Source organism: Bactrocera dorsalis, chromosome 5, assembly GCF_023373825.1.
Source record: "Bactrocera dorsalis isolate Fly_Bdor chromosome 5, ASM2337382v1, whole genome shotgun sequence".
NCBI lineage: Eukaryota > Metazoa > Arthropoda > Insecta > Diptera > Tephritidae > Bactrocera > Bactrocera dorsalis.
In genome coordinates, this window is record NC_064307.1 from 41,371,812 (window position 1) to 41,390,719 (window position 18,908).

The window sequence follows — 18,908 nt, forward strand, 5'->3', positions numbered from 1 at the left end:
GCTTATGTATTTAAATGCACATTTATTCAATATAATTATTGTTTTCATGTTTATGGAGAATAATATGCATAAGCTACTTATGACAAATGAAGCATATACCGGATCCTTTGGATCATAGCGTCGTCAAACAAAGGTGTGCAAGGGGTCAGTGAGTTCCATTACGGATGAGCCAAAGCATGAGGGGAAGGTTGGTTAAGCGGTTTATTATCAGGAACTCTCTATCCACTTCAGCTTCAGACTTCTGGATAATTACAGTACTTTCCAATTCCAGGTTGTTGGTAATAAAATAGCGGTCGATTTACTACTCCGAGAGTTCCATTTTTATGGCATCACAAAGGATAGTCCTAGTACGATCATTGGATCAACGATTAAAGCTAATCTAACCTCACTGTCATTGAATACCACAACTAACTGTAACTGAAGACAAGAAACAAATTTATTAATAAATAAAGCAGCTCACGACTTCCGGTATTAGACCAAGTATCCTTTGGGTATTCAAAAGACATTCGTTTTAATGGCGCCTACTGCAAACGTATTAAGGATTACGAATTAAGAGCATGCACCTGGAATATCCGGTCCCTTAATTGGGAAGATGTTGCTACACAGCTGCTCGATGTCCTCGTAAGTGTAAAGGCCGACATTACCGACGCAAAAGAAATACGATGGACGGGACAATGAATGAGACGATTAGGTTTTTGTGGCTATATAAAGAAGCTAAAATTCGTAGTTAGACTTGGGGTGCGAGAGAGATTCCATCGCCGAGTCCTGGCATACACCTCGATGGATTAACGTCTAGCCCCAATCCGCAACAACATATCGCTGACTTACTATGATGCCCCGATGGAAGAGAAGGACGATGTGACCAAAAATGTCTTATATGAGTGCTTGGAGCTGTAAGAGCTGCCTCCGCCATAATGTCAAAATCGTGCATAGCGTCTTTAACGCCAGGGTGGGTATAGAAGGTATCAATGGTCGGTAATTTCAGCCTTCATGATGAAACATCTCCAAATGGGTTGAGGCTGATCGACTTCACCGGGGCCCGAAATGTGGAATCTATACTGCTAGGTTCTAGCATAGGAAATTTATCAAGCTACCTGGCTGCCTCCGGATCGAAAAGCCACTAACCAGATCGACCATGTTGTGAAAGACAGAAGACCCGGATCGCGTTACGAGTATTCGAGAGAAAGGTTCTGGACAGGAACGATGAGCTGTACGAGAGACAGCGGCTACGCTGGGTAGATCATGTCGCCCGAATAGATGAAAAAGCTCCAGCTCTGAGAGTATTCGACACTGAATCTGCCGGGAGAAGTAGAGGAAGAGGAAGACCTCCACGTCGTTGAAAATAGCAGGTGGATAAGGACAAGGCTAAACTTGGAATCCCCAATTGGCGCCAAAAAGCGAAAAGGAAGAGCGACTGGCGCACTGTTATTAACTCGGCTATAACCGCTTAAGCGGTGTCGACGCCAATAAAGAAGAAGAAAATATATTTTATATGGTCTCCGACGTTTCTTTCTAGATATTCCTAGCAAACTTAGTATACCCTGTTCATGGTATAAAAACTAAAAACACTTTAATTTGCAATAATTATTTATTTATTATTCTTATTTAGTAATATTATCTAGTTACGTATGTATTGTATATATGTGTGTGTGTGTGCAAATATATCGACGCTTATCACTTAAATTAATTATTTAATATACTTTCCGTGTACACAATGTGAAAAGTATATAAATACATAGTATCGTTAATTAGAAATATATATGTATATTTATATAAAACATAACAGTTAAAAAAAAACATATTTAAAAACTATCTAAACATGCAATTTGTTGAATATTGCAACTGGTGTCACGGAAATGTATGCAACCGTTTACTGTTACACCCGATGTGTACACATATCTTCGCAAGTGCAGTTATAATAAAAAAATCACATTTTGACAGCATCACAAATTAACAAGCAGTTTTCGTTCATACATATATGTATGGTATATAAAGCGCTTAGGACTACTTTGAAATTCCACTTTATATGTAGGCATCCCATAAATTGAGTATTCTTTTCGTTGAGAGTCTTGAGTATTATGTTCGCGGCAAACTTCACTTCCAATTGTCCGGTTTCGAAAGGTCCTATCTACCGTAATGTCCAGCCAGCGTGCCATTTTGTCCAAAGGCGTAGGCATAAACGGTCTTGGCACTGCCGGCTGCATGATTTCGGAACTGTTTATAGTATTCGCTTTCCTCACCAAAATGCGTTTGCACCGGATGCTGCTTGACGACACTGGTGGGCTTTCGTGTCGTTGTCGTGGCGAATACTTTGAATTGTTCCTTGTATTTGTCGAAGAACGGGTGGCTGAACGGATCATCACGATATTTGGCTGTTGTTGCTATTAGTGAGGCTTTCGTAGGTGTAGTATGGACTGGATTTCGCGTAACATTCGTTTTTTGATTCGTTGCGCTCGCGACATATAGAGCGGGTTTTCGCGTAGTTCCACGGGTCGTGCTAGTAGTTTTCGTCAATGCCGTCGGTTTTGTCGTGGTGACTTTCGGTTTTTGTGTACTTGGTTTGGTGTACTGGGTAAACGGTGTTGTTGTTGTAATTTTCTTAGTCGTATATGGCACTTTTGTGGTACTAAAATTATTTAGACTTGCTGTCGCTGGACGCCTGGTCGCGTAAGCGTTTGCTGATGGCTTTGTGGCAGCGAAAGTGTTTCGCGTTGTCGGCGTTTTGACAGTTGTCGTCGGTTTTCTTGTCGTGGTTGTGGCATAATGTTGTTGTTGCACTTTTGTTGTACTGTAATTAGAACTAGTTTTACTATTAGGTGTTGCGCGTTTGGTTGTTCTTTGCGTTGTTGTAGTTGGGCGCTTAGTAGTGGTAACTTTTATAGTAGCGGTAGTCTTTTGTGTTAGCGGCGTTCTTGCGGTGGTTCCGGGTCTACGCGTTGTAGTGGTAGTGACTCTAAGATTGGCAGTTTTATCATTAGAACTCTTTGAGGTAGGTTTGGTAGTACTTTGTTTAGTAGTTGGTCTTCTTGTTGTTGCGGCAGTTGTGGGGTTTCGAAGTCCAGCGTTCTGTGTGGTTGTTGGCCTCCTAGTTGTTGTAGTCGTTAACGGTTTTTGGACTCCAACGTTTTTAGTAGTTATAGTCGGTTTTTTCGTAGTTGCCGTGGCGAAGGCGTTCCAAGTAGTCTTCTTTTCTTGATACAATCCGGGGTTCTTCGTAGTCTGTGGTTTTCTCGTTGTTGTCCGCGTCGAGGATGTCGGTGTACTTCCTTTCTTTAATGGCGTCTTCTGGTTATTGGACAGTTTGGTTGTTTTCGGCGTGGTTTGTGGCGCTCGAGTTGTACTTGCTTGCGGTTTTGCCTTCGTTGTCGGTAGTCGAGTTGTTGGTAGTCGAGCTGTCGTTTGCCTGGTTGTGGGTTGCCGAGTTGGCGGTTGTCGAGTTGTCGTTTGTCGAGTAGACGGTCGCTGAGTTATTGGTTGTCTAGTTGTGCTCGTTGATTTGGCGGTTTGTACTTGTTGCGGCTGTTGCCAGTTCCATGTAGTGTTCGGTCGCTTAGTCGCGCTTCCGGCATTATTTGTTGTGGGTTTCCGTATAACGGTTGCCACTGTTGTGGGCCTCTTTGTGGTGGTGGTTGTAAGCAAAGTGGTATAGTATTGTTTCGTAGTTTGAGTTTGGGGTTTTCGGGTGGTTGTGCTTACCGGTTTTCCGGTAGTGGAAACTTTGGTTTCGATTTTGACTGGTGTTGTACGAAACACCTCACTATTTACATAGGGTTTTGTGGGGTAAACATGTAGCTTGGTCTTTTCAGTGCTGCTCGGCGTCGGGCGTACGTGTTGTTGTTGGGTTTGTGAGCTTGTTTTAATAGCGCTACTATGAGAGGCTGCTGAAATTTGTTGAAGAAAAGGATTATTCTGGTATTGTGCGACTATTTGGCTTCTCGGTGGGTTAGCTGTAGATGCGGGCTTTTGGGCAGTTAAGCTTGAGGGCTGTTCGATGAATTGTGTTAAAAATGGGTTCGAGTGGAAATTTTGTTGTTGCGAGGTTTGCGGTTTTGGCAGTGTTAACTGTACGCTTTGTGTGGCAGCATTAAATGTTTTTTGATTTGTTGTTTCGGTTAGTAAGAAGCTTGCCGACTGGCCGGTATATTTGGAGAGAAATGGATTGGAGTGATAACTTTGTTTTTGGGGTTGTTGTATTATTATGGGTGTTAATGTTTGTTGTTTAGTTTCACTTGGCTGATATTTACTTAGGAAGGGGTTGGCAGCATAGGGGGCAGTGGTTGGTACAGCGGGAATAAAATTAGTGTTTGTTACAGTTTGTGGGATTTTGGCGGCGCTGTGTGGTTTTTGTTGTGTTTGTATGAATTGATTTAAGAATGGATTATTTACAAAGTCAGTTTTTACAGCAACAATTTCATTAGTGACGCCGTAATGTGAAATGGGTTTCGCGGTTGTTTTAGGTTTCATGGTTTTTGGCACATAATTCGCAGCACTAAATTGATTTAGGAAGGGATTATTTACAAATGGATGATTTAATTCATCTCTGTGTTTGATTTTATTCGGCAAAGTGGTTATTTGGTTAATATTAGAAGATTGTGTAAGATAAGTAGTTGGCTCACGTTGCGGAATTTCGTTGACTTGTTGTGCCTGCTGCAAGAGTTTGCTGTCGAAACACGCGCTTATCCGTTCCAATTGCTGATTGCGGCAGTTGCGATTATAAACCGTCCACGCCGTAAAACCGTCACCGCTGAGACGCGTATGCTCCTCGTAAATCGTTTTCACGCAACGCACGTCATCTGTGATATCGTTGTCCAGCAGCTTGTTGCATGAAATGTGGCAAGCTTTGCCGTTGGCGTCTTCATGTGAACACCAATAGAGATCGCTTATCTGGAAGAGACCATGATCGGCGCTGCCGTCGGCATTCAGACGTCCTACAGCGGCAGTGTTGAAGCTAGATTCATGCTGTGCGATACAAACCCACGTCGGCACGTCCTTCATCGGCATCTTGTGCTTGAAGTACAGCTCCTGTGCCAGCTCACATTTCTGATAGATTTTACCCTTACCAATGGCGACACCGGTTTCGTCATGCGCGACAGTATTGATCTCCACTGCAGGTTCTTTATGCTGTGACTTGTGCAAGTCCTCCTTCGGAAAGCAACTGGCCACGCGTTCCAAACGTTGATTGCGACAATTTCGATTATAAACTGTCCACGCAGTGAACCCGTCACCAGAAATACGTGTGTGTTCGGCATGTATGGTTTTAATACACCGCACATCATCGCTGATGTCGGAGTCGAGCAGTTTGTGGCACGGTATGTTGCACGCCTTACCGCCGTATTCATCATGTGTGCACCAATAGAGATCGCTGATTTGGAAGAGTCCGTGATCTTCGCTACCATCGGCATTTAGACGCCCCACAGCGGCGGTGTTGAAGCTGGATTCATGTTTAGCTATGCATACCCAGGTGGGTATCTGTTCCATCGGCATTTTGTGCTTGTAGTAGAGTTCCTGCGCCAACTCACATTCCTTGTAGATCTTACCCTTCGCCTCAGGCAACTCCAGCGCCGTTGTTGTGGTTGCTATTACATTGTGGTAGTTATTGTTGCTGCTGCCGCCAATTACCTGTATCTTACTTATCTCGTTGCTATCGAAACACGCCGACACCTGCTCGATCTGCTGGTCGCGACAGTGGTGATTATAGACCGTCCACGCTGTAAACCCGTCGCCCGAAATACGTGTGTGCTCTTCGTGTATGATACGTATGCAGCGCACGTCATCGGTAATGTCGGAATCGAGTAATTTCGCGCACGGAATGTTACATGCCTTGCCGCCAAAACTGTCGTGTGCACACCAGTAGAGATCGCTGATTTGAAAGAGTCCATAGTCCGCGCTGCCGTCGCCGTTGAGCCGTCCAACCGCTGCTGTATCGTAGTTGGACTCATGTTGGGCGATACACACCCACGTAGCTATATCCTGCATTGGAAACTTGTGTTTAAAATACAATTCTTGAGCTAATTCACAACGTTTATAAACTTTACCCTTGTGTGTTTGTGGATTGTGTGTCTGTGTTACAATTTTGGGGGATGTGTATTTGTGTTGGTGGTGTTTTTGTAGTGTTTGTTTGGATTCCTGTGGAACGCCAATGTGTTGAAGGAAGGGATTTGACTGGAATTGCGGCTGTAGGGATGTCTGCGGGAATGCGGGATGCGCCTGGAAGGAGGGAAATGTGTGGGAGGGTGCAGTTTGAACGTGTGTTTTAGCTGCGTGTTGTAACGGTGATTCTTGGAAGCACGCGGATATAAATGAGTACTGCTGATTGCGACAGTCGCGGTTGTACACGGACCAAGCGGTGAAACCGTCACCTGAAATGCGCGTGTGTTCACCATGAATGCGCTTGATGCAACGCACATCATCGCTGATATCGTTGTCCAGCAGCTTTGTACATTGTAGTCCGCAAGCCTTGCCGCCACTATAACGATCATGCGAACACCAGTAGAGATCGCTGATTTGGAAGAGTCCATGATCAGCGCTACCATCAGCATTTAGACGTCCCACAGCCGAGGTATCGAAGTTGGATTCATGTTGCGCAATACAAACCCAGGTAGGTATCTGCTCCATCGGCATTTTGTGCTTGTAGTACAGCTCCTGTGCCAGCTCACATCGATCGTAGATCTTGCCACGTTTATGCGCGGCATAACCGTTACTTATAGAATTCGTGTGCACCGCCAAGTCGTTGGATGTATAATACGGCGCTGGCGCGCTGGCAAAAGCGGTGTGCGTTAATGTCTGTTGAGCCACAGGCGCTATGCGTTGATTTGGAAAACAGTCTGCGACATAACTCTCGACACCATGACGACAAAACTGCTGATAAGCATTCCATGCATTGTAACCGTCACCGGAAAGCCGCTGGTGCTCGTCATAGATAATACGCAAGCAGCGCAAGTCATCCGTCAAATCGGCGTCCCTTAAACGTTCACAAGGTAAATTACAAGCAAATCCTTTGCCCGGTGGCGAACACCAAAACACATCGCTTATCTGGAAGAGACCGTGTGAACCGCCCGCCAGACCACCCGCGTAAGCCTCCGTATTGAAACCGCTCGAATGCTGCGCTATGCAAGTCCATGTCGCGACCTCATGCAAATCGAGTCGATGCCGATTGTGCAACACTTGCGCCAACTCGCAACGATCGTACACCTTGGCATTGACGCTGCCGCCGAAAGCGACCAGCATGCAGAAAACGCGCGCGACAAGCGCGAAAACGCAAGGCGCGTCATTGCGTACACGCAGAGCTCGCGTCGAACGCGTTGACATTTTCGAAACGTCGTGTGCGTTTACCTCGTTTTTAAGTGCTCACGTAACGCGGCACGTACAAGCGTGCGTACGCGTATTGTATCCCTTCCGGGCGCACAAAGTGTTTACTGATTTATAAGCTGATTTAATAATCGCACTTCGCGAAGGTTAGAACAGAATTAATTTACAATAATTTGCTATTGTTTATTAGCTGATTTGAAGTCGCTGCCAAGCTTCTTAATTTCTATGAATGCGTACAGCTCTTTCTTCGACTTTGCTTGTTCTCACGTTCGCGTGCCGTTGAAGACTGATTTGAGCGATGCTTCGCATTTATATGTCCAGCTCGGATTGCGCATCCCGCCACCTTCATGCACACACACACACACATATATATTACTTATAATTCTGCCGCCGACGTCGCGCTTAGAGTGCCAGTTACTCTGACGGGCGTGCGGCGGTCAATTAGGCAGTCAGTCAATCAGTGGCACAATATTGGTGGAGATGCGCACCAATGCGCATATAAACACAAACGTTCGCTAGAAAAAAACTGGTTAAACGGCCAATCGTACAAATGTACTCTCCGCCTGAGCGTCGGACTTGCTTTATCAGTTTGATATCTTGCGGGATTGTCGTGTTGTAGTGTCGGTGTGGTCATTGATTTATTCGTCGTGCATAATATTTGCTTGTTCTTTTTTATTCGCTTTTCTCTAAAACTTTGATAAGCGCCGAAGAGAAGTCGATCACATTAGGCGATTTACTACCGCAATCAGCCTTTTCTAATGTAAATATCTTATAGTTACAGTTATATTTATTATATTCTTTTTATCAAAGTATGTCAATGATGTAATTAATTATTCACTAAAACTAGTATTAAGCGTTCATTAATTTTGTAAATGCTCGCATTTTGTACGCATTTGATTTGCACAAACATAACTTGGATATAACCTGACTTAACGATCATTGACATTTGGGACAGTGTTCTCTGAATATGCTTAACAGATGATGCTGCCTGAGCGGAGGCTAATACAGTTGACATCAACAGAATTACATTTACTTGCAGATGATATATATTTGTAATTCTTTTTATTAGTGGCAACCTCTCCAGAGGTTATTATGTTTAAAAATTGTTAATCTGGTTTTGAGATGACTTCACTAATTTTTAGAAACTGACCATTCCAATTATTAATTTTTGTTTTGTGGTAGCGGACGTACTCAATTATGATATAGTACAATTAGGAATTATTAAAATTTCGTGGAAATTGCAAGAAAAACCTTACCCATGCCTCGTTCTGAACGCCATTTGACCTCTTCAACCAATAAAAATATAAAAAAAAGTGATGAATATGAAGCTTGAAAATAGTCAGGAAAGTGTTAGAGAGATGGCAAGGCGGCGCAGTATCTCTCGCGAGCTCTTTCGAATGGTTTTGGTGGATATTTTGGGTATAAAATGCATTATTGCTCGACTCGTCCCAATAAAGCTGATTTTTTTCTATTTAAAAACAAGTTACAGTATCTATTTGGATATGCTCGAGCGAATTCATGGTTTTTTCACGATGATAGTGCACCATCGCATCGAGCAACGATTGTGACCGAATTTAAAGCCAAAAACGCCATCGATCAACCACCGTATTCACCAAATTTTCCTCCATGCGATTTTTTCTTCTTCCCCAAACTGCCTTGCCTCTCCATGGAATCCGTTTTCATTCGATCGAAAAGATAAAACAAATTGCGCTGAAGGAGCTGAGCTGAAGGAGGCCATCCAAAAGTGTTTCGAGGACTGGAAAAATCATAAGTGTATTATATCTGCACAACATCTGGTGGAAATTACTTTGAAGCCGGCAAAACAAATATACGAGGTTGCCGGAAAAATATCGCGAATTTTGTATTTCTGAAGAAAGTGTTTATTTATTTCACGAATATCTATTTTGTTCCCTTCTGAGATATATTACACTTCTGTCTGCGATATTTCCAATCACTAAAGCACTTAAAAAGTAATTTTTTGCCATCTTGTTTAGCTACTCCTTTTATGCAGTTCCTATCTCCTCAACTGTAGCATAGAGTCATCCGTTCATGGGCTTCTTCAGTTTTGGGAACAAAACGTCAAAGCTTTGGAGAATAAAGTGAATGCGGCACCATTAATGTGTTGTTTTTGAACTAATATTCGCGCACAAGCAGTGATACGTGAACAGAGGCGTTATCATGGTGCAAAAGCCAATTTTTGTTCCTCCATAAATCCGTGTGTTTGTGGCGGATTGCTTCGCGCAAATTGCGCATAACTTGCACGTAATGTTCTTTATTGCCCATACGAGCCCCTTGACAAGATTTTATGATGCACGACGCTCTTGAAATCAAATAAAACTGTTGGCTCATGCGGCAGCTTTCATTGGAATGACTAAGCTTTGGTTTCTACTTCATAACCATGAACCCATGATTCGGCACACGTTATGACCCTCTAAAGCAGCTGCGGGTCGTCATGTACGGAGTCCAACATCTCCTGAACAATGTCAACGTGAAGGTGGATTTGATCGAAAGTGAGCAATTTTTGGCATATAAATCGAAGACGAACCAAAATATTGTAAAAATGCCTGTCAAAAAAACCAACTTTCAGCTTTTTCCCTTCGTCCGAGTACTAAGTTACGGTTTTAACTAAAGCTTTAACTAAAACACGTATTTATTAACCTTAGATAATCCTGCAAGGAGTTATCCTACCAACGCGGGCACATCTTTTTTCCGAACAGTCACCGGAAATGGCGTCGCAATGGCCGAGCTTAAAATATTTTTTACAGAAAATTTCAGAATTTTTTTGTGAAGTTATTTGTAACAATAAAAAAATTCTAATAAAATATTTAAATTTGTATAAGAGAAAAAAATTTTTGAAACAAGGCTGCTTTTAACACGAGGACACCCATGTAGCCACTCAAAAGTTTGGAAGTAAATATACATCTAGATCTTATTAGTACAGTTCAGTTGTTGAGACTAGTCTGCACAATATTTATATGTATAGAGAGGGAGATAAAATACCACACGAGTGGAACAAGAGATCAATGTAAATATTCTATGGAGCTCTGCGGGTTTCTGATGATATAGTGAGTCAGAGAAATGAGAGATTATAAGTAATTATTAGTTTTTCTAAAACTATATGTCTGATATCGGATAGCAGCTATGAAACATCTGGAAGGAATTTTATTATTTTAATACCATATACATAAATCAAGAAAGTTTATTTAAATAATTATAAATCTTGGTGCAAACCTGAAAATCGGAAAGCAATAAATCACAGAATACCGTGACAACGTAATCACATAAATGACGTTGGATATTATGTAGAAATTCCGTATGCAAACTCGTGTCGTATTCTTTCTACTTTCGACTGGTCCCGTAAGCCTTTCTTTCATATTTATTTTAAGAATCTTATTAATACTAATAACCGCTAATAACTAATGTCTTAAATTGCAGACTAGCCAAATAACCAGTTTGCGCAACTGTCGCGTCTATTAACGCCTTCGAATCGAGGCATGTTGAATCGAAAGCGAAAAATCGATGCTCAGCGCTTCGGCGGCGAATTTTTCAAATGAATATGGCTATTTGTATTACATACATACATACATGTACATGTGAATATGTATGTGCGCGTGTGTGTGCCTATGCAAATAAATTGATTCATAACTTATGACAGCTCACAGCAGTAAGCTGCTGGCACGCTAAGAAGAATTGCTAGTTGTTAGCCGTTAATTTGTTTTGCTGTCTTCGGCAACTAACAGTTATAATTGAGGTGTATGTAGGTGTGTGTATATGTGCATACGTGTGTAACGGGTGAGCGTATTTGGGGCTGTGGTTGTTGGAGGATTAGCCAATCGCTGGGTGGCCGACGATGCCAATCAGTCTCTGAAGAGCAGCACGAGTGTCGGCGACGTCATTATTGCTAACGCAGTACTCAAGCTCACACACTCAGGTATGTGTGTGTGCCTATGTGTGTTTGTGAGCTGTGTGTGGGTTCAATGTTGGCTCTTGAAGCCTTTGAATAGCTCAAACAATTACACTCTTATTTGGCTGCTCTTCACTAACAACAGTCTAATTCCAAGTGTCTTCTTAAGCACTTACTTAAGTTGATATGAATTCCTTAAGTAACGGCGCGCTTATTGTCACTGTGTGTTGTCTCGCGCCCCCGCTGAGTTCTCCACCTCCTTCCGTTAGCTGTCATGATTAGTTGTTTGTGTAACAAAAATGGCATTTTATTTCCGCACAAATTATGAGAATTAATGATTAATACGAGTCTATTAGCTGATTATTCGCACTAAGGCATTAAGTCATTTTTCTTCTTACTGCACAGGCGACTATCGCATCTCGCTTATTTACTGAGCTATTGCGGCTAAATGCGCCTCATTACTTTGCGATTGTAAACACATGTGTATAATTTATTGCCAACAAGTTTTTTTGTAGACTAAGGGGCGTTCGATAGCTGCAAATCGATAGCAAATTGATCGCTGTGGCTGCATAATTGCCGATAACGCCCTCTCATCCATAGTTTGCGCCAGCAGGGCGTTAATGGCGGATTGGTTAAATTATGCGCCCATTTAAGCGCTGATGAGCACCTTTCTGCACAGTTAGTGACGCCAGCGGGCTTACATATGTACATAGTGTATATACATATGTTGGATAATTTGACTTGCAAATTTTATTACCGTCCATCACTTTGCACAGAGTGCGGGGAGCACCGAAAAAGGCGTGTTGACTTATTAAAATTTCTATGCCAAGACAATAATTTGCACTGGTTAGCCATGAATAGTTCAATGCCAATGCAGGGTAGGTCAACTGTCTCGATAATAATAATAATAAAACAAAACAAACACTCCAACCGCTTTTTGTGGCTATTTTTGAGCGTTTGACGTGTGTGTGATTTTTTGTAAGTTCGCATGTAAAAGTGAGAAAGCAGAAATTGAAAAAAAAATCTTTTGAAATTCAAATTAGTGATAATTTGGCTCCAGTTGGGTTCAGCAATTGTGATAGAGTCTTTCCTGTGGGATTATGTGCACGCGACGGTTTGAATACAAATCAATAAAATTAATGTTATGCTTGTATATTTATATGCTGTTTGAAAAGTATGTTAACGGAAATTTGATATTGAAAAATTAATCGATTTTTTATTTGCCTAAAAATCGTGATTGAAAGTTGTGTGTGCAAAATTTTCGAATTAGAAATTTCGGAATTTTAAGAGATTACAAGGGCTTATGGGTTTTAAAAAACGATTTTTTTTATTAAATTCTATATAACTAGTTAGAAACTGTGTTATTGAAGTCGGTTCTCAAGATTTCTCGAGAATCCGAGAGGATCCGATTTTCATGAAATTTTACACGGGTCCTTGAGATACAGTTCTTAAAGACTTGGACGATGAATTTTTATTTTCGATTTCAACTATTTGAAAAAAATGTAGGGATATTTTCACTGAAATTTTAACTTTTTGTAAAATTGTCTGACAAAAATCCAATTTTGAGAGATGATGTATTTAGCTGAGCAGCATTATTCTATATATGCCAAGGGTAGCTCAGCGTCCTAACTATTTGCTGGAAGTGTCCTAGCTATTAACACAAATATAACTGAGTTGGTTTAATTTACTGGGATATACAAGATTTCGGAGGCACCGAAGCCGCGGATGGGAAGTATTTGCCTGCAACCTGCGAAAATATGGAAGTATTTATGGTTCGTTCAAATGGAAAGCTTTCTTGGAAGCCTAATATCGAGAAGAGAACAAAGAAGGCATTTATTGCTCTACGGCGGAGTAGCCATTGACAAAAGCTAAGGTATCTCACCAAAAGTAGTGCTCAGGCTCTACAACACCATAGTCAAGCATATTATGTTCTATTGGGTCTTTGTTTAATGGATTGCTCTAGAAAATACCACACTTGTAAGTAAACTCTAGAGTATTTAAAAAGCGGCGCTCATCAGCACGTGTGATGCATTAAGGTTCACTCCAAACATGGTACTTAAAGCTATTCTGCATAAAGTGTCCATAGATATCGTCGGAAGGTGTATGGCCCCGAAAGTTGCTGTCAGACTCAGAGAATATGGGTTGATAAATGAACACGTATCTGAGCATTCGGAAATCTTTGCACGCTTTAAGTTAATACCAAATCTTTTGGGTCATGGTGTTGCCCAACCAAACTCTGGTGGCTGAGCAGAGGGGTAGTAAGGTTCTTTACGGATGGGTCAAAGCTTGAGGGGAAGTTTGGTAGAGACGTATATTGTCAGGAACTCTCTATCAACTTGCTATCATAAAAATATCCGTAGATTCACTGCTTCGGAGTGTAGCCTTCTTCACAGAAGTGTCTATCCGCTCTGATAGCAAGGCAGTAACACAAGCCGTAACCTTACTAAACGTGCGTTCAGTGCTGGTTAAGGAGTACCTAATTTCATTGTGAAATCCATCGAATTACTTTTTGATAAGCTAGTATGGGTGCCAGACCGCAGTGGAATCTCAAGTAACTGTAATGCTAACGATCTGGCAAGAAAATCCACCATAGCCCCTCCATCAGTGGAATTGCAACGGGTCGGTGTTCTCTCTCACCTCTTGTGTTCTACCACTTCGGTTCATGCGCTTCCGCAAAATACTTTTAGTCCAAGGTCGTTCGTAATCGATACAGTGAGCTCTTTGCCTTTAGTAAGGCTAGCCTCTCCCTAATTGTGGAAGTTCTAAGAGGACATTGCCTTATTGGCGTATAAAGAGAGTAAGACGATACGCGTCCTACCTCACAATTTATGACGTTTGCAGTATAAGAAATCAATATACATATAATATATTCAATTTTGTACAAAGTTTTAAACTTTTGTTGTTAGAGGTATATAATTGGCTAGAAGGATGTCAAATCAACTGTCAAAGTAAACGCATACGCTCCCCACTCCTCTATTACTGTCCAGATATCGACTGCGATTAGATCAAGCCAATAATTTTTCCCCTAAAAATTAAATTGGGGCGAAGAGTCAGAGAAAAAATATTATATAATACGATCTGCGGAACTTTTATGTCGTGCGCAAAATCTATGCCAATTAGACAAACTTGCTAACAAGAATATCTTCCTTTAGACATCAAACCACATCAGATTTTATAATATGCATATATTTTCTAATTTTTTATGCTTTTTCGTCAGAAATTGTTGATTTCTCATGAATAATTAAAACTTGCAAATTTCTCTCCATTTGTTGAAAGTCATGGAAGCGTAAATGCGTTGGAACATTGGGATCAAGTTCAACGAATTCACAATTTTTTTGGTTAAGCAGTCGTTTTTTATGTGCCATATTTTAGAAATAAATTAAGTCAATTAATTCAAAACGTTCTATTGATTCCATTAGCATTGGTAATGGGTTAAGGTTAGTTGCTTTATGGTTTATAGCCAAACATGTAATTATTCTTTACTTTGTCGGGACACTAAAAGTGTGGCTAATGAAAGACACATGTGCTGCGGTTAACCGCAAAATTTGACTACATAATATTGATGCTTGATATAATGGAATGGATTTTTTCTTCTACGCTTGCGCGTGGCTTGTTTAATTGGTGTTCCTAGAAAGCTCCTAGAGTATTGTAATTGGAAAGCAAAAGAGCGGAAATAACTGAATTTGAATTTTGGAAAGATTGTTCTATGGAATAATGTTCTAGTATATTGGTTCTAAGTTCACTATATTTATTATATGGGAGGAAGATATAACCCTCTTCTTTCAGCCTTTAATACCAAATCAAATGGACATACAGATACTACATTAATCGTAATAAAAGATTAGGGAAATATATATGTATTATATATCAATACGTAAAAAACAACCATTGTACCTTTTACAAAGCGAATATCTCTTTAGGGCTTGAGGTCCCTAACACTCGGTGGTTAAAGGTGCCTAAAGACATCAAATTCCTTGACCTCACGTTAGACTCAACCTTACGGTAGAGTAAGCATTTGGATTTAACACTGTCCAAAGCCATTAAGGCACTCATGATATGTGGACGCCTAGTCGGCAGATTCTAGGGCTACAAGCCAGGTATCATTAGATGGATATATACAATGGTCGTGACCTATTGTCACTTATGGAGCGGTTACTTGGGCGTCTAAGGCAACGCAGTCTGCGATAGGCCTTTAACTATCGAAGCTGCAAATACTCGTCTGTGTCTGCGCGTTAGCGACAATGCGCACTTGCCCAACCGCAGCACTGTTGGAGCTCACACCGCTGTATTTGGTCAGGTAGCGAAACATACTATACTATTAATGGCAGCAGAGGCTTTTTTCAAAGGGAAGATAATGTCGTCTCAATAAATGAAGGTCCTAGGGGAAGACACACCACTAGTCCTTCTTCCAAGGGACGGCGTTACTAAGAGGATTAACTTTACAAAGAAGTTCAGAGTTGCTCTCGACAGTAAGTCGGAGTGGAACGATTCCACGCTCGGCATACTACTGAGGGGAAGTATATCCAGTTGCGGGACCGCAACCATACTATCCATACCAATGGGAGGTTTTCCGAGCATACTTCAAGCAGAAGTTTTTGCTATAAGTTAGTGTGTAGAATTCAATCTTCACCGCAATTATCGCAACCAGCGTATCACTATATTTAGCGATAGTTAAGTGGCACTAAAGGCGATCTCAGTATATGAGGTTAAATCGCTTTTAGTGAAGGAGTGTATGGGAAGTCTGAATCGCTTAACAGTGTGCAACCGGGTACATCTAATATGGACGCCGGGGCATAAGCTGGCCGACGAACTAGCCCGCTCTGCGGCAGCGTTCAAAATAGTGGAGACAGACCTATGCATTGCAGTTGGGCTCCACACTAAAAAGGAGCTGTTCCGCACAGAGAAGAGAGAGGGAGAGAATATTATTGACAGCAAGCAGTAGGAATGTGTTATGCCAAACTACTTCTGGAAGAGTACAACCTTGTACGGTTTATGAAAATGATCAACTTCAACCGAGACAAATTATGCCTGCTCTGTACAAAACACTGCAGGCTCATCTGCGATATGGTACCGGAAACTCCAGAACACCTGATTTACTGAAGCAGGCTCAAGGCCCTGAGAATTAAGTAAAATTGAGCAGTGCCACGCTCCTATTTCTAATTATGAAACAACAGAAACGGGCTTTGATAGCATCAAGAAACAATAACTAAAAATAATTTTTTGATGGAAATACGTGAAAGACCTTAAGTTGGTATTCGAAAGTTAGCTAACGTAAAATCTTACTTTGAAGTCAACGTTAAGTATTTAAAACTATAGACTTCAATATTACTTTTATAATCGAATAACTTTGCTATACAATTAATATATATGTACAGTAAATAAGGCGTCAGTTATTTCAATCGGAAAACTGATTTTCCATTCTTTGAAGTTAACAGTTTCCCGATTTCAATAGGCGTTGTATAATTTTTCTAGCCAAATAGGAAGACATTTTACTTACCCAAGCAGGTTGTCAGATCCAGTGCACCCGCATATAGGCAACCATTCTTCCGTTTTATCACATTCGCCAGCTTGTCAACGCAGAAGCACTCATTGTCGTGCTCCGGACCAATATCGTTGATGAAATTCTCACCGATCGAATAACGAAAACCGGGTATGCCCTGATACTGTATATCACTTTGATAGAATAACTGCACCGAACGACAAATATCCGCACTAAAAATGTACATAGAATCACCACGTTTGCGGAAGGGCGGATACGATGAAGCATCAGTGCCATTGATTTGATTGCACATAGAAGTTTCGCCCTCGGAACCATTCAGCCACACCTGAAGATTGTGTGAATCGTCGAGTTTCTGAATTTCGAGCACACGCTGTGCATCGCCTTTGCCCGTATGCACTTCGTACACTTCATTGCCAGTGCCGTTTTTCTACAACAATAACAATAACAGTGATTAGCGCGACTCAGTGATGCGTGTGAAAATGATTTGCTGTTTTAGTTTTAGCGCTGCAAAATACTCACGTGATTGAAGAACGAGAATGCCAAGCTGCCGTCGCTTAGTTCACGTATTGTCTTGGAGCCGCCCTCTTTGATTTGATTACAAATAGCTTTAGCAATACCATTCGTGTTTATGCAGAAGCGCACGCCATCGAAGAGGAACTCACGCACGGTGGTGTCGAGAAACATCGACTTCGGATCGTTAAAGACGGCCTTCAGATTGGCATTCAAGTGCACCAGCAACAACGACAAGCCCGGATCATTCTCGGCGATCGTCAGCACCGACTGCAATGAACATGAGTTACATATGTTTGTATGTATTTACGCATGATTAAAGCACTTATTTAATATTTATTGCGTTTTTAGCATTTTTAGCAATTTTTCATCAAATTTTATTGGGTATAAAGCACCAACGTCAAGCTTAAACCTAATTCTCATGCTTATTTACAGTTTTATTTCCGATCAAAGCGTTTAATTGCCGAGCATGCAATTAACTTTGCGCCGAAACCAAAGCAGTCGAGAGCAAACAAGCGTCAGTTTAACGGTGGGTTAGTGGCAGCTGGGAGGTTAGAGGCGCGCATGCGTGTTAATTGCAATTTCAATGCAGTAAAATAAGCGTAAATTTTTAATTACTAAATATGTAGTTATGTGAGTATGTATTAGTGTACTGGAAGCAGCGATAAGCTGAGTAATCAAGCTTTAATAAATATATACTTGTATAGTGAGAACTTTGACAGATGCATAGGCCTATGAATATTATATATAAGTAATCTATTGAATAGGTACATATTTGTATATGTGCGTGAAGAAGTATATATGTATATACATACTTATATTCATAAACAAAAATTTCTGTGCAAAATATGTAAATGAAGCAACTAATCAAAAACCGCCAAAGGCGCAACAAAATACCGAAAAATTAAATAAATAAATACAAATATATAAAAATAAAATAAAATAATAAAAAAATCAAAAAATGTTAATAAATCTAAAATCAAATAAAACTAAACAATGCCATTGTCATATTGTGACAGATGTTAAAGAATATAAATCGTTTTTATGTTGTGTTAATTATTAGTTAATTAAAAAATATTGCATAGGCTGTCAAGCAGGTTACTAGGTTCTCAGGCGACAGCTGAACTTGATGATTTTAAAAATTTATAAACTTCAGCGACCCTCAAGCACTTACTTTTACTTGCTTCAATATTTCGTTGAAAATATTGTACATCCATTTATAGGGTGCTACAAGTAGTCGAAATAGATATGATGTCAAGTTACGGTGGATATGTATTGGTATTGAGAGTAAAAAATAAATTGATATACAATATGTACATATATTTTTATTTTATTTTTAATTCATTTGTAATTTGAGTTCTATAAAGAAGTTAATAACTAAATTCCATTTCGGTCAAAAAAGTCGTAAGTCTAATTAAGGCTATTATAAAGTAATCTTTTCTGAATATGTTCGTTCCACAAACCGAAGTTTAAAACACCTGATAAAAGAATTTTTAAACAATTCCGAAATTGTTTTCATGAACAATTCAAAAAAATGTGTAGAAAATAATCGTTTGATTTTTTGATGTTGCCGGATTCTATTAACTGGAGCTAGATCTCAGGCAATACTTTGAACTTTCGAAATACTGCAATATCTTTCACGAAGAAAAGTTTGCAGTTAAGAAAGCTAACAGCGCAGGAAGTAAC

General features: G+C 40.6%; 2 protein-coding genes and 1 long non-coding RNA gene across 11 annotated transcripts in view; 1 reads left to right on the forward strand and 2 right to left on the reverse strand.

The window, feature by feature from the left end:
- LOC105229030 (sensory neuron membrane protein 2) overlaps nucleotides 1–18,908 on the reverse strand; it is a 62,531-nt gene that overhangs the window by 15,995 nt on the left and 27,628 nt on the right. For 4 of the 7 annotated variants that reach the window (XM_049457344.1, XM_049457341.1, XM_049457345.1 and 1 more), the window contains exons 6-8: nucleotides 18,397–18,449; nucleotides 17,232–17,492; nucleotides 16,710–17,139 (exon numbers count right to left, since the gene is read on the reverse strand). In XM_049457344.1, coding sequence (XP_049313301.1) covers nucleotides 16,710–17,139; nucleotides 17,232–17,492; nucleotides 18,397–18,449 — 744 coding nt within the window. The remainder of the gene's footprint in view (nucleotides 1–16,709; nucleotides 17,140–17,231; nucleotides 17,493–18,396; nucleotides 18,450–18,908) is intronic. The other 3 variants (XM_049457343.1, XM_049457342.1, XM_049457340.1) reach the window with 1 other exon arrangement.
- On the reverse strand, nucleotides 1,596–7,632 carry LOC105229029 (uncharacterized). 3 transcript variants are annotated; one of them, XM_049457335.1, is made up of 2 exons: nucleotides 4,617–7,622; nucleotides 1,596–3,878 (listed from the first exon to the last, which is right to left on the reverse strand). In XM_049457335.1, the coding sequence occupies exons 1-2, from the start codon at nucleotides 7,306–7,308 to the stop codon at nucleotides 2,125–2,127; spliced, it is 4,446 nt and encodes a 1,481-aa protein (XP_049313292.1). In that variant the 5' UTR covers nucleotides 7,309–7,622; the 3' UTR covers nucleotides 1,596–2,124. The 3 variants fall into 3 exon arrangements, with proteins under 3 accessions (XP_049313292.1, XP_011207380.2, XP_049313291.1); XM_011209078.4 differs by having other exon boundaries at nucleotides 1,596–3,881; nucleotides 4,617–7,620; XM_049457334.1 differs by having other exon boundaries at nucleotides 1,596–7,632.
- Nucleotides 17,391–17,855, forward strand: LOC125778645 (uncharacterized). Its single transcript, XR_007422834.1, has 2 exons — nucleotides 17,391–17,520; nucleotides 17,658–17,855. It is a non-coding gene; the product is annotated as an uncharacterized LOC125778645 (long non-coding RNA).